This window comes from Oenanthe melanoleuca, chromosome 24 (assembly GCF_029582105.1).
Source record: "Oenanthe melanoleuca isolate GR-GAL-2019-014 chromosome 24, OMel1.0, whole genome shotgun sequence".
Lineage (NCBI taxonomy): Eukaryota > Metazoa > Chordata > Aves > Passeriformes > Muscicapidae > Oenanthe > Oenanthe melanoleuca.
This window is the reverse complement of record NC_079357.1, coordinates 941,393-955,778: the sequence shown is the minus strand read 5'-3', so window position 1 is coordinate 955,778 and position 14,386 is coordinate 941,393. Positions and strand designations below refer to the sequence as shown.

Sequence of the window (14,386 nt, the reverse complement as noted above, 5' to 3'; positions counted from 1 at the left end):
CCGCCCCGCGCCCCGGCGGATGTGACGCGGCTGTCAGCGGCTCCGCGGTTCCGGCGGCGGCGGCGGCGGCTCATGCCCGGTGAGCGCGGCGGGGCGGCGGCGGCGGGCGGCGGGGCGCGGAGAGCAGCGGCCCCGCTGGTAGGGGTGGCGGAGGGGAACGGGGGTGCTCTGCCCGTGGGTGACCCCCGCAGTGTCGCCGGTGCCGCGGGGCGCTGCGCGGTGCCGCTGCCGGGGCGCATCGATGCCCGGCTTTTCGGGAGAGGAGCCTGGAGCTCGGTGTCAAGCCTGGGTTGTGTCAGAGGGGAATGGAGCGGATCGAGGGGGGAAGAGGGCCGGGGGTGTGGAACTCCGGGAGGTGTTCGCCCCGCTCTGCGCTGCCCTGAGTAGCGGAATGCGGGTTGAACCGGGGCTCGCTGGGGATTTCCGCCTTTGCCGGGGAAAAGCAGGTTCCTCCGGCCGTGGAGCCGGTGAGGAACGAGTTCGGTGGGGCTCCTGCAGGAGAGGAACCGGCTCTGGGCTGCCCACGGACCGTGGCGCTGCCCGTGGTGTTTGTTTTGGGGAGCTGCGCATCGAGAGTTTCTTATCAGTCCCTTATCGGAGGCGAGAGGGGGAAGCGGCTGCTCCTGCCAGCCCAGCGCGGCGTTTCCTGGCCCGGGGCTGCACCCGGCAGGCAGGGCAGGCTTGGATCGATCCCTGCCCAGCCTGGCTGTGCCTCCAGCTCCGAGCCGCTGGGAAGGAGCCGCCTGCGCTGGGCTTTCCCGGGACGGGGATCTGTGCAGTGGGTTGGTGGCAGACCCCATGGGGCTCCTTCTGGCCACCTTGTCCCTGGTCAGAAGGGCTTCTCACCAGTTCTCCTGTGCTGTTCGTTGCAGCCCGCCTGTCTGATGCCGCATTGGAGGCGGGCAGCGCCGCTATGGAGTGCAGGGATGGAGGCCACGCTCTGCATCCACACGTGCCTTTGGCTGAGCGCTGCCTGGATCCCCCTGGCCTCGCCGGCCGGACCCGCCTGCGGGGGACAGCGCGCTCCGGACACTGAGGGCCGCCACGGGAAGCTGACCTGGGCGGTCAGCTTGGATGCACCCGAGGAGGAGCTGGAGCAGCGGGCAGAGGAGCTGGCCCGGACTGCGGGGCTGGTGAACATGGGCCGTGTCGGGGAGCTCAAGGGCCATTACCTCTTTGCCTACCAGCCCGACGGCCAGGCGGCCACTGAGCACGAAGCAATAAGGAGGTCGGTGGACACTTTGTTTGCACAGCACGACAGCGTGCGGTGGCACTCGGAACAGAAGCTGCTGAAGCGCTCCAAGCGCAGCCTGCACTTTAACGATCCCAAATACCCCCAGCAGTGGCATCTGGTGAGTGGTTTCCTGGCTCCTGCTGTGCCCACAGGCTGTTTGAGTGGCCACGGGCGAGCTGCCGTGCAGGAGGCAGAGCAGCCTCTCTCTGTTCTTTGGTGAGGAGGGAGCTCGCTGAGAGCTCGCCCTGCCTGCCACGTCCTGCCTGTGGTAACGGGAGGAAGCAGCTCCTGCAGCTGGTTGTGCTCTGGGGTGGGCAGAGGGGTTTGGCAGGAGCACACTGTGCCCTCCACATGCTCAAGCAAGTGTTGCTCGCTGTCAGCCTCAAACTATCTCCCCTGATCATCCTGTGAGTCCTTCCATGCTGGCCCCAGCCCCACACGTCATATCCAGTGCACCCAGGAGGTCCCCTCAGCGCTGGCCTCTCCCCTCACTGTCCTTTCTGGTGCTTAGAACAACCACAAGAGCCCCGGGAAGGACATCAACGTCACGGGCGTGTGGGAGCGGAACGTGACGGGGCGCGGGGTGACGGTGGTGGTGGTGGACGACGGCGTGGAGCACACCATCAAGGACATCCAGCCAAACTACGTGAGTGCCAAGGGCTGGAGGCCAGGCAGAGTGACAGGAGCGTGTGACAGCTCAGAGTCCAGCCTGCGCCGTCACCTGGGGCTCAGCCAGGGCGGAAGGTGCCAGCTGCAAACCTTGCCTGGGAGATTTTGCACCCGGGTTTCGGGGTTACCTACCTTTGTGCAGCCCTTGGGAGGCAGCTGGTCCCTCTGACCCTCAGCAGTGCCTGGGGATGGCCTGGTTGGTCCCTTCCCCACAGCAGCAGATAGCAGAGTTGAGCTATCTGTGAGGAAGCAGCCTCCAAGTTCCCCTGACTTCCAGCCTGTGTTTCAGCCCATGTCACATTCTCTTAACTCCTGCTTTCCCCAAACCGAGGAGAGCAGAGCCCCAGTGCTGACTGTGGCTCTGTTCCCAGAGCCCAGAAGGCAGCTATGACTTGAACTCCAACGACCCTGACCCTATGCCTCACCCCGACGAGGAGAACGGGAACCACCACGGGACGCGCTGCGCCGGGGAGATCGCGGCCGTGCCAAACAACAGCTTCTGCACGGTGGGAGTCGCCTACGGGAGCCGCATCGCGGGTACGTGCGGGCGGCCCGGCACAGGGTGCCAGGCATGGGCTGCCAGGAGCCCCAGCCTCAATCCCTGGGGTGGGACACCCTCCATGGGCTGCCAGGCATGGACTGCCAGGAGCCCCAGTGTGCCCCATTTGATCCCTGGGGTGGGACACCCTCCATGGGCTGCCAGGCACAGGGTACCAGGCATGGACTGCCAGGCATGGGCTGCCAGGCATGGGCTGCCAGGAGCCCCACCTCCATCCCTGGGGTGGGATACCCTCCATGGGCTGCCAGGCACAGGGTACCAGGCATAGACTGCCAGGAGCCCCAGCCTCAATCCCTGGGGTGGGACACCCTCCATGGGCTGCCAGGCACAGGCTGCCAGGAGCCCCAGTGTGCCCCATTCGATCCCTGGTGTGGGACACCCTCCGTGGGCTGCCAGGAGCCCTAGTGCCCCATTTGATCCCTGGGGTGGGACACCCTCCGTGGGCTGCCAGGAGCCCCAGTGTGCCATTTGATCCTGGGGTGGGACACCCTCCATGGGCTGCCAGGAACCCTAGTGCCCCATTTGATCCCTGGGGTGGGACACCCTCCGTGGGCTGCCAGGAGCCCCAGTGTGCCATTTGATCCTGGGGTGGGACACCCTCCATGGGCTACCAGGAGCCCCAGTGCCCCATTTGATCCCTGGGGTGGGACACCCTCCATGGGCTGCCAGGAGCCCCAGTGTGCCATTTGATCCTGGGGTGGGACACCCTCCATGGGCTGGAGCAGCTCTGAGTCAGCGCTGCCTGCTCGGGCTGGTTGGGTTGCTGCAGGAAGGGCTCAGCGCCTGCCTGAGCTTCTCTCCAGAGGAGCTGGCTCCTGGCAGCTTTTTCCTGGCCTCCCCTGGCTGCCAAACTTTTGGCAGAGCAGCTGTGCCGTGCTGGTTGAGCCAGGCAGTTGTGTCATGACATGCCCAGGCTGTGTCTGGAGGCGCTGGGGCAGCAAATCTTGGCCAGCCTCTCTCACTGCCCTGGCCCCTGGTCTCAGCTTTGCCTCGTGGGATGGACAGGGGTGAAGGGCCAGGGCTGTGTCTCTCCCCTGCAAGGTCAGGGAATGTGTGCTGTGCCCCAGCTGTGGAGGAGGCAAGGTCTCTGTGCCCTGCAGGATGTGTCCCTGGCAGGGCAGGGCACAGCAACACTGGGACATGATTCTGTCCATACCTGGTCACTCCAGTCCCAGGGGTGCCCAGGGCTTGCCCAGGGCACAGCAGGCAGAGGCTCCCAGCTGGCAGGAGCAGGGATGAGCTCATGGTGTGCCCACAGCACAGGGACAGGAGGCTTTGCCCAGATCCAGGCAGGACCTGGCGCTGCCTCAGGCCTCAGCCCTCCAAAGCTGGGCTGAGCACAGAGGGGCAGCCTCGAGCCAGGAGTTTGTTTGCAGTTTCTGCAGCTCATGTGAGCCACGTTAGTCACATTCCTTGTCCTCTGTCCCACAGGCATCCGAGTGCTGGACGGGCCCCTCACGGACAGCATGGAGGCCATTGCTTTCAACAAGCACTATCAGATCAATGACATCTACAGCTGCAGGTGAGCCCCCAGGGCACCCTGAGCTGGCTCCCTGCTCTGCCTGGGGACAGGGTCACAGCTCAGGGCTGTGCTCACACCAGCTCCCATCCTCCTGTGGCTGCAGTTAGCCCTGAGGCACCAAAATCCTCTTCCTGGAGTCCTGTCCTGCAGTTGTGAGATCTCCCTCTGTGTGCTGCTGCAGCACATCCCCTGGGCTGCCTGTGCTGCAGGGGACACTGTGCTCCCCACTGTGGCCAGGCTGAGCCGTGTGACGGGGACTGGAATGTGTGAGAAGCTGCTTGTTAAATAAAAATCAAACATTTTGTCCCCTGGAATCTGACCCAGGGACACAGAGCAAACACAACAGCAATGTCCCAGCAGCGAGGAGCCATCCTGATGGGTGGGAAAGTGCAGGGCTCTGCAGTCCCAGTCATGGTGCTGGGAGCTCGCTGTGATGGCAGGAGGAGCTGCCTGGGACTCTGGGACTGTCACCTCACCATGTCTCTCTTTGCAGCTGGGGTCCTGATGATGATGGGAAGACTGTGGATGGCCCCCATCAACTGGGCAAGGTAAAACCCAGCTCCAGAGGAGCCACCAGGGCTTGTGGCTTCTAGCTGGCCATTCAGGCAGAGAGGGACGTTGCTGTGACACTCTGTGTGTGTCCCTCAGTGCCAGCAGAGGCTCCCCTGTCCCTGTGTGGGTGGGAGAGGCGGTGCTACAGAGGGAGGGCAGCACTCAGACAGGGCAGGATGAGCTTCCCTAGGAGAAGGAAAAGGCTCTTTCACAGCCTGTGGTATTGCACTGACAACTTGAGCTGCTCACAGGATGCTCTCTGCTCAGGAGGAGCTTTCCCTGTGCTCAGGGTGGTTCTTGGGGCAGGGATGGTGCCTTTGGATCTTGAGACTAAATAATGGGAGTGGGAGGAAGAGTTTGAGCTGAGGCTGCTCCTTCCCAGGGCATTAGGGTTTTCTCAGAGCTCCTGTGCTGCAGAACTGCTGCAAATCACACCCAGGCTGCCTGTGCTGCAGCAAAAGGTCACTGAGGGGCCCCCAAGCCAGCAGTGGGCTGTGGTTCTGCTCCAGTACTCTTCTGCTGTGCTTTTCCAGCCACAGCTCAGCAGTTCCTGTGCTCTTCAGAGCAGCGCTGACAGCCGAGCTGTTCGTTCACCATAACAAACGGTTTCCACTTCTGCAAGTTAATTTATTCCCTTCCTGCCTGCAGAGACAGCTGGAACAAGCTCTGGGACACAGAGCAGGGGCAGAGCTCACTGTGCCACAGCAGTCAGGAGGGCAGAATGTGCCAGGGGGAGGGAGAGCAGGGCAGTCACTCCCAGTGGGGCTGTGTTCTTGCTCATCCACTGAAGTGTGCTGTGTCCCAGCAGGGGCAAAGCCCTGGGGTGTGTGGGGCTGGGCACTCCCAGAGGGGCAGTGGCTCAGTGTGGGGAGCCCTGAGCACACGTGCTGGGCTGGCTGCTGTCAGGAAGCAGTGGCAGCAGTGTGGAAGGACCTGGAAGAGCCCCTGTCCCTGTGCGCAGGCTGCCCTGCAGCACGGGGTGATCGCGGGGCGCCGCGGCTTCGGCAGCATCTTCGTGGTGGCCAGTGGCAACGGGGGCCAGCACAGTGACAACTGCAACTACGATGGCTACGCCAACTCCATCTACACTGTCACCATAGGTGAGCCTGCCTCTCCTGTCTCCTCCCTCCCCAGCCTGGAGCAGTGGGAGTCTGTGGGAAAGTGTCTGGGAGCAAGCGTGGCAGTGTCCAGGGTGTGCTGGGCTTCAGCCCCCAAGCCTGCAGTTTGCTTCTGGCCTACAGAGCAAGAGGAGCCCAGAGAAACTCCTGCCCTTGTCCAGGCCTCCCTCCCGTGGCTGTGACAGGCACTGCCATGTTCAGAGGATGACCTGGAATGCAGCAATCCCATCATTTGTGTTAGAGAAGTGTGTAACCCACCTTCTCCAGAGCAGAAGCTGCGTGAGGGGCAGAAGACCTGTGTGATATTGAGCACAGTGAGGGATTATTTATTGTGGCTGCCCTTCCTCTAGATCTTCCATCTGGGGAAAACACAGGTTTGGTTCTGATTTCCCTGGCCAGCTCCCAGGCCCTGGAGGAGCACATCTGGCAGGCGAGGCTCTTAGGGGACCAACACCTTGAAATGGCAGCAGCTGAGGCAGAGCAGGTTTCACACAGCTGGGTTTCCTCTCCTGTTCCCCCAGGAGCTGTGGATGAGACGGGCTCCATGCCCTTCTATGCTGAGGAATGTGCCTCCATGCTGGCCGTGACCTTCAGCGGTGGGGACAAGATGATGAGGAGCATCGTGAGTACCTGTGTCCCCTGGGGACAGCCAGGACGTGGCTCCATCCCCTCTGGTTCCCACACAGGAGCCAGGGTGTGGATGTGCTTTTATCCTGTTTCCCAGCCCCCCTCACCCCTGCCCAGCCAGCCCTCCTCACTGCTCCCAAGGGATGCTGGAGCACAGAGGGCAGGGAGAGCTCTTTAAACCACTTGGCCTCAACTTCTCCTCTGTTCTGGCACATGGGCCTCTCCCAGTCGAATTTTTAAGAATATTTTTATCAGCTTTTCCCTTCTTTTGCCAAAAAAACACTTCTTGTCAACAGCATGTCCTTTCTGCCTGAGCCAAGCAGCCAGGGCTGTTTTCCCTCCTGCTGCCTGGCCCAGCCTGTCCCTCCCTTGGTGCCCCCACCCCAATGGAGTGACCCCTTCCTGTCCTGTGGGGCCAGCAGGGGCTGTAGAGCCCACTCAGCCCAGGGCAGCTTGGGGGAAACATCACTGGCTCCTGATGTTTAGGGTTGGTTGTCCACGTTGGGAACATCTCCCACATGCACAGGTACACAAAAACACTTTCCTGTGGCTCTGTGCCTGCCACAGAGCAGCTGAATCCAGGCCTGTCAAACAGGGTGCTGGGTGAACCAGGGGAGCAGGGGGAGCCTGGGATCCTCAGGCACCTGGCTGGGACTCAGCAGGCTCCTCCTGCAGCCCAGAGCCAGGGCAGGGATCTGTGCCCAGCCAGGCCACCGCACAATCTGCCTCAGAGAGAAAAAAACCCAGAACAGGGCTGATTTTTGCTTGCAGAAATCTCTGCAGTTGTCCCATGCTGGTTTGGAAAGTACTGACACTGGGAAAAAAGGGAACCAGCGAGGTTCTGCTGCATTCCATCAGGAGCTGCAGGCTCATGGCTTGGTCTGGCTTCCCCCAGAGTGGTGTGAGTGCTTGGAAGGTCACAAATGCAGCAGGTTCATTTGAAACACTGGCTTTGTGGGACACTGACAGGGGAGCTGGCACTCCATGGGGCAGCCAGGGAACAGCCTGTACCACAGTGGCTCCTTCAGCCAGCCTGTGCCTTGCTGAACACCACACAGCCCTTTTTCAGAAGCACACTCTGCTCCTGGGCACCCTGGAGCTCGCTGCAGTGGTGCCAGAGTTAACTTCCCTGCAGCCATCTGCTCCAGCTTCTTTTATTTTTTTTCCTTTTACCAGACCATAAACTTTGTGTGGTTTCCTTAATGGGAAGAATTTAATACAGCTTCTGGCACTGGATGTGCTTCCTACTGAAAGTTTGTGCTCTCAGGGTGCTCTGTGTGGGACACTCAGTGTCCCAGCATGAGCTGGAACCACTCACTGCTGGAAAAACAGGGTGGAGTTAAGCAAAAACACAAGAAGTCCTTCAGATTTTGGGCTTACTCCCCAAGGGGAGCAGAGGGAGATGGGTGCACTTGCTTTGCAGTGAGGTGGCATCGTTTGGGAGCTCTGGGCTCTGCAGTCTGGTTGAGTCACTGGGATCAGCAGTGAAGGTGAGGAAGAACCCAAACTGTATCTGCCAGGAGTTTCCCACAAAGTTGCTTAGTTGGGGCTAGTTTCTCTCTCTCCCCAAAGGGAGCTGTCTCCATGCATGGTTTCCCAGCTGGGATCTGTCCCTGCAGTGAGGAACAGTTGTGTCCCAGCCTTGGGCACAGCTCAGGGTGCCACATGTCCCTGTGCAGCCACCCCAGCACAGCACAGTGACCTGACAGAGGCCTGTCTCCTCTCCCTGGGCAGGTGACAACAGACTGGGACCTGCAGAGGGGCACGGGCTGCACGGAGGGGCACACGGGCACGTCGGCGGCGGCGCCGCTGGCCGCGGGCATGATCGCGCTGATGCTGCAGGTGCGGCCCTGCCTCACCTGGCGGGACGTGCAGCACGTCATCGTCTTCACTGCCACCAAGGTGAGCAGCTGGCCCTGCCCTGGGGGCTGCCTCCTGCCCAGAGCTGCCCTCAGGGGCACTGCACAGCCCTGTTTATGTCTGCTGCCCCTCCATAAATCTCTCGCTCGTCTGGCTCCCAGCATGGGGATTGTGTTTTCTCCTCGCCCCGTGTTCCTTCCAGGAATGTGGCTGAGGAATTTTCTCCTGTCATGATAATAAATGGGTTATTTGCCTCAGGAATGCTTCTATCTGCCAGTGTAGGGCTCAGCAGGTTCCAGGGCACAGCAGGTTCCAGGGGCTCAGCAGGTTCCAGGGGCTCAGCAGGTTCCAGGGCTCAGCAGGTTCCAAGGGCTCAGCAGGTTCCAGGGCACAGCAGGTTCCAGGGCACAGCAGGTTCCAGGGGCACAGCAGGTTCCAGGGGCACAGCAGGTTCCAGGGGCACAGCAGGTTCCAGGGCTCAGCAGGTTCCATGGGCTCAGCAGGTGCCAGAGTTCAGCAGGTTCCAGAGCACAGCAGGTTCCAGGGGCTCAGCAGGTTCCAGGGGCTCAGCAGGTTCCAGGGGCACAGCAGGTTCCAGGGCACAGCAGGTTCCAGGACTCAGCAGGTTCCAGAGTTCAGCAGGTTCCAGGGGCACAGCAGGTTCCAGGGGCACAGCAGGTTCCAGAGTTCAGCAGGTTCCAGGGGCACAGCAGGTTCCAGGGGCTCAGCAGGTTCCAGGGGCTCAGCAGGTTCCAAGGGCTCAGCAGGTTCCAGGGGCTCAGCAGGTTCCAGGGCTCAGCAGGTTCCAGAGTTCAGCAGGTTCCAGAGCACAGCAGGTTCCAGGGGCACAGCAGGTTCCATGGGCTCAGCAGGTTCCAGGGGCTCAGCAGGTTCCAGGGGCACAGCAGGTTCCAGGGGCTCAGCAGGTTCCAGGGGCTCAGCAGGTTCCAGGGGCACAGCAGGTTCCAGGGGCTCAGCAGGTTCCAGGGGCTCAGCAGGTTCCAGGGGCTCAGCAGGTTCCAGGGGCACAGCAGGTTCCAGGGCACAGCAGGTTCCAGGGCACAGCAGGTTCCAAGGGCTCAGCAGGTTCCAGGGCTCAGCAGGTTCCGAGGGCTCAGCAGGTTCCAAGGGCTCAGCAGGTTCCAGGGGCTCAGCAGGTTCCAGGGCTCAGCAGGTTCCAGGGGCTCAGCAGGTTCCAGGGCACAGCAGGTTCCAGGGCACAGCAGGTTCCAGGGCTCAGCAGGTTCCAGGGCTCAGCAGGTTCCGAGGGCTCAGCAGGTTCCAAGGGCTCAGCAGGTTCCAGGGGCTCAGCAGGTTCCAGGGGCTCAGCAGGTTCCAGGGCTCAGCAGGTTCCAGGGGCTCAGCAGGTTCCAGGGGCACAGCAGGTTCCAGAGTTCAGCAGGTTCCAGGGCTCAGCAGGTTCCAGAGCACAGCAGGTTCCAGAGCACAGCAGGTTGCATACTTCAGCCCTGTGTGTGGTGGGGCTGGCCCAGCCCAAGGACTGACACCTCTGCAATGTCACCTCATGGTCCAGGCAGTGGGAAAGTGAGGAGCTGTGCCCTGCCCTGGCCTTTCCTGGGCTCTCCAGAGAACTGGGCTCCTGGAAACAGGCACAACAGAGAGCTGGGCAGCAAACCCAGAGCAGGAGTGGGAACTCACTGGAGGGATGGAGATTCTTCCACACCTCTCTGGGGAGCAGGAGTCTGTGTCCAGCTGATGCTGTGCTCTCTTTGGCATGGGACAGTGTTTTCCATAACTTCCAAGCCAACATTGCCAGAGCAGTACAACCCAGTAAGTGATGGGACCCAGATCTGTCCTGCCCTAGCTCTTGCTGATTTAAAGGACTCTGTTCCTTCTCTCCAAGGCTTCTGCCATGCCACAGGCAGTGGTTTGGGCAGCAGGGAGCAGCTGGGATGTTTCAGAGCAGAGGCATTTGTGCCCTTTTGTGCTGCTGCATTTCCTTTCTGAGGAGCTGGGAAGCCACTTTGTCCTGGGATTTGTTTCAAACAAAGGTCAACCTGTTCCTTTCTAATGAGGCCATGTGGGTTTGCTTCCCCACCGCTGTGGGATGTGTCTGGGCCTCCTTCCTTCAGGCCTGGGGGTTTCAGGCTGCTGCTGTCCCCCCAGTGAGCAGAGCACCCTGTGTTCTTTGCAGTACGAGGACCGTCACGCCAGGTGGGACACCAACCAGGCAGGCTTCAGCCACAGCCACCAGCATGGCTTCGGCCTGCTCAACGCCTGGAGGCTGGTGAACGCTGCCAAGGTAATCCCTGCCCTCCCACACCTGCCCTGTGGGCAGCCCAGCCCATGGCAGGGACAGCTCCTGTCCTGGTGACGCCGTGGGGTGACACCGCTGCCGTTCAGGGCCAGCACTTTGGCCACCATCCTGCTGGCCCTGGCTCTGAGGCTGCTTTTGCTATGAGGTCATGAGGCTCCCAGCAGTGCCTGAAAGCTGCCCCAAGCTGCTGCTCTCCAGCACTATATATAGCCATGGTGAGGGCTCTGATTCACAGTGACAGGAGCTTCGTCAGCAGCCCCAGCACCTTCCTCCCTCCCTGGGTGTCCTGCCCCAACAACAGGCTGTTCTCAGCTGGCAGCTCCAGGGGAGTGGTGTGGTCACAGCAGCAGTGGCATCGCCATCTCTTCCTGCTCTGGTCACACGTCCCTCTGGCACTGGGACCCAGCTGGTGTGTGCAGCTCTGAGCAGCTGTGCTGGGTCACTGCTGCTGCCAGCCGTGCCCCCAGGGTCACAGGGGCTGCCAGGCTGCTCCCTCTTCCTGCAGGCAGCTGGGTTCTGCTCTTCCCTGTGCCACTGTAGCAGGGTTGGAGTGGAACAGCCTCAAGACACCACTCAAAGCCACTGTGACAAACCCAGAGCTGGGCAGTCCCAAACCCTTCTGGCTCCCAGGCAGTGTCTTGCCCTCCTTTCCTGGGCATGTGGGCACTGCTGCCATCCCTGGGGTATCACAGCAGCCTGTGTGTCCCAGAGCATCATTGGGAGAGGCCCCTTGGCCTGGGCCCACATCCAGCACAGGAGCAGCTTGTGAGAGCTGTGGGAGATGGAGGGATGGGTGTGCAGGGAGGGTGCAATCCGTGCTGAACCCTCTCTCCTTCCCTGCAGATCTGGGAGTCTGTGCCATACCTGGCCTCGTACATGAGCCCCGTGCTGAAGGAGGGCAGGAGCATCCCTGTGCTCCCTCAGGAGCTGGAGGTGGCCTGGAATGGTAAGAGCAGGTGTGCCATGGAGAGGAGAGCTGTGCTGAGCCAGCCCAGCCTGCAGCACAGCAGGGCAGGAGCAGCCTGGGCTGCAGGGGGCCAGGAAGGGGTTAAGTGCTGGGCTGCCTGGACTTTTCCTCTGCCCATCCCCAGGGGATGCCCTCCCCACAGCCCCAGGGCTGCACTGATGTGTTTGGGGAGGCAGGCCGGGCTCAGAGCCGGGCTGGGCTGGGCTGGGCAGCGGCCAGAGGCGCTCGGCTGGCTTTGACCATTTTAGGCAATGCTGCAGCTCCCGACTTGGCCAGGCCTGTCCAGAGAAGAACAGCTCTGGCTGCTACCAGTGGGAAGAAGAGCTCAGCCCCAGCCCTTCCCAGCCCCAGCAGGGCCTGCACACAGGGGGCTTTGCTGGCTCTGTGAGGTGCCTGTCCTGGCGTGTGCCCACGTTCCCCTTCAGCAGGTGCTGGGCTATGGTCTCAGCTCTGGGGCTGTCAGCATTCCTGGAGCTGGGAACAGTTTGAGAAGGGATGGGCCAGTCTGGACACCTGGCTTCTGCTCCCAGTGCCACACAGGACAGTTGGGAAGAGGCAGAGACAGCCTGAGTGTCCTGTTAGTGACACACAGTGTGGCTGGCTGGGAGTGGCGACTCCATCCCAAAGCCACCAGCCTTGACCAACCCTCCCTTCCCTTTCCCAGTCACCCCAGCCGACCTGGAGCTGTCTGGCATGAGGACCCTGGAGCACGTGGCAGTCACTGTCACCATCACCCACCCTCGCCGTGGCAACCTGGAGATCCGGCTGGTGTGCCCCAGCGGGATGATGTCCGTGATCGGCACCGCGCGCAGCATGGACTCGTGAGCCCGGGGCGCTGGGCAGGGCAGGGCACTGGGCCACGTCTGCTGGTGGCCCAGGCTCTGTGACCCCTCACGGGCTGTGTCCCCTCCCCCCTTGGCAGGGACCCCAATGGCTTCTCTGACTGGACCTTCTCCACGGTGCGTTGCTGGGGCGAGGAGGCGCGGGGCACGTACAGGCTGCTCGTCAGGGACATCGGTGAGTCCTGCCTTGCTCAGCACTGCTGCCAGCTCTGTGCCATGTCCCAGCTCATCACCTGGCTGGCTCAGAGAGTTCCTCACAGGACCAACCTGCTTCCTCCCCAGGAGACGAGAGCCTGAGGCCTGGCACCTTGAAGCACTGGCAGCTGACCCTGTACGGCTCCTCCTGGTCCCCAGCAGAGATAAAGGAACGGCAGAGGTAGGACACCATGTCCCCAGCTTGGAGGGAGCCAGGAGAGGGAGGCTGAGGGGTTTATCTGCTGTGAGCAGTGGGCTGGAGCTGTGTTGCTGCTGTCACACCTCACAGGGCAGCCATGGGCTGCAGAACACGGCTCTGTGTGCTGAAGGAGATACTCCAGACCCTTGGTGGGCATTTTGGAGCCTCCCTGGAGCCCCCCTACCCACGGGACCCTCACAGGGTGTCTCTGTCCCCAGGCTGCTGGAGGAAGCCATGAGTGGGCAGTACCTGAGGGGTGACTTCTCCCTGCCCTGTCCCCCAGGGCTGGACATCCCCGAGGAGCAGCGTTACACCATCACAGCCAACACCCTCAAGGTGAGCCTGCCTGCAAGCTGGGAGCCCTGCATCCCCCAGGATGAGCTGGAGGAGCAGGACCCTGCTCAGTACTCTGCTGGGCAGTGGGCAGGGGGTTTGAGAGCTGTGTTTTTCAAGGGCTTTCTCTTTGCAGACCCTCCTGCTCCTGGGATGCTTTGCCGTGTTCTGGACTTTCTACTACATGCTGGAGGTTTGCCTGAGCAGGAACGAGGTGGGGCTGGACCTGGCCTGCTCCAGCAGCTGCAGGTGGTACCAGCAGGGTGGGAAGCACCGAGCCCTGGAGAGCGGCCTGGAGATGGAGTCGGTGCCACTGTACCGGGAGAAGGACGTGGAGGAGGTTGAGATGGAGTGTGAGCACCTGGAGCCTGCCCAGCACAGGGAGGAGGGGTCCTGGACCCCCACCCAAGCCAAACTTTCCAGCAATGGCAGAGCTGTGAGCTTCCATGAGGCAGCCCCCACTGGGACGGGGTTCCTGGGCCAGGAGGCATCGACTGAGCTCAGGGAGGACAGGGAGCAGCAGCCCTGCTGAGAGGGACTGGGACCTTCCCTTGGTACGACCTGCCTGGGCTCAGGCAGCACAGACTCATTCCTGAGCCTCCACGGACCGTTGCCACTGTGTCCTGCTGGAAGTGGCTCAGAAACGAGAGAGGGCTGGTACTGCAAAGGGAGCTTCCCTTCCCTCCTTCTGGAAAACAAAGCAAGCCTTAAACCCTTCCCTGGCGGAGCCTGCCCTGCCCAGCGCTCAGGGCTGCCTGTTGTGTGTGGAGTGCCATTCCCACAGAGCCAGGCAGCTCCACACAGCCCCTTCCTGCAGCTGCAGCAGGGCCAGGACTTGTCACTTTGTCCCTGATTTCTGCAGAGCGAGCCTGGAAAACGAGACAAGGCCCCTGCAGCCACCTCTGCAGGCAGGGACCCCGCAGCACTGGCATTTTCCTGGGCTGGCAGCCGGCCCTTACCCACCAGTTATCCCAGTTTAGAAGCAGGGAGTTATTTCACTCATCTCCAACCAGCACTTCTCCCTGCCCCCCATGCTCCAATCCTGCTGATTCCTCCTCTCCTGTGGGGATAGAGCAGCTGTGGGGTGGGGGAGGCAGGAACCAGCGTGTTTGGGGGCAGGATGGGGCTGTCCCTGTGTCTCTGGGCACAGCAGCACCTCTGGTAGCAGGCAGGGCTGGTTTGGGCTGGGGAGGGGAGCTTGAGTTGCTCTGGCAGTGGCTCATCTGAGCAGGGTTGGCTTGTTCACATGTCTTTGGGTTCAGTGGTTTATTTTTTTAAAGCTGGGGTTTGTTTTTTAATCAGCAAAGCCCTTTTGTGTAGCTTTCCAAATAAAGCCTGAAAAACCCTCCTCTCCCCCACCATCCATCACTCTTCTGCCCTCCCAGAGCTTCCTCACTGTGGAAAAATGTGTCACACAGCATCTCCCAGTCC

General features: G+C 61.6%; 1 protein-coding gene across 1 annotated transcript; it reads left to right on the top strand.

Annotated features, from left to right (window-relative positions):
* Positions 1-29: 29 nt before the first annotated feature.
* PCSK7 (proprotein convertase subtilisin/kexin type 7) lies at positions 30-14,318 on the top strand. The gene is made up of 16 exons (XM_056509758.1): positions 30-79; positions 873-1,352; positions 1,746-1,880; positions 2,275-2,440; positions 3,894-3,984; positions 4,478-4,532; positions 5,498-5,636; positions 6,176-6,276; positions 8,016-8,183; positions 10,297-10,404; positions 11,263-11,365; positions 12,051-12,207; positions 12,309-12,403; positions 12,511-12,604; positions 12,841-12,958; positions 13,092-14,318. The coding sequence occupies exons 2-16, from the start codon at positions 885-887 to the stop codon at positions 13,485-13,487; spliced, it is 2,394 nt and encodes a 797-aa protein (XP_056365733.1). The 5' UTR covers positions 30-79; positions 873-884; the 3' UTR covers positions 13,488-14,318.
* The last annotated feature ends 68 nt before the right edge of the window (positions 14,319-14,386 follow it).

Excerpts from the sequence above, each read along its gene's own strand:
- PCSK7 (XM_056509758.1), top strand. The coding sequence starts at position 885 with ATGCCGCATTGGAGGCGGGCAGCGCCGCTATGGAGTGCAGGGATGGAG. Across the intron at positions 3,985-4,477 it reads AATGACATCTACAGCTGCAG|CTGGGGTCCTGATGATGATG; the intron begins GTGAGCCCCCAG and ends CTCTCTTTGCAG. Across the intron at positions 12,208-12,308 it reads ACCGCGCGCAGCATGGACTC|GGACCCCAATGGCTTCTCTG; the intron begins GTGAGCCCGGGG and ends CCCCCTTGGCAG.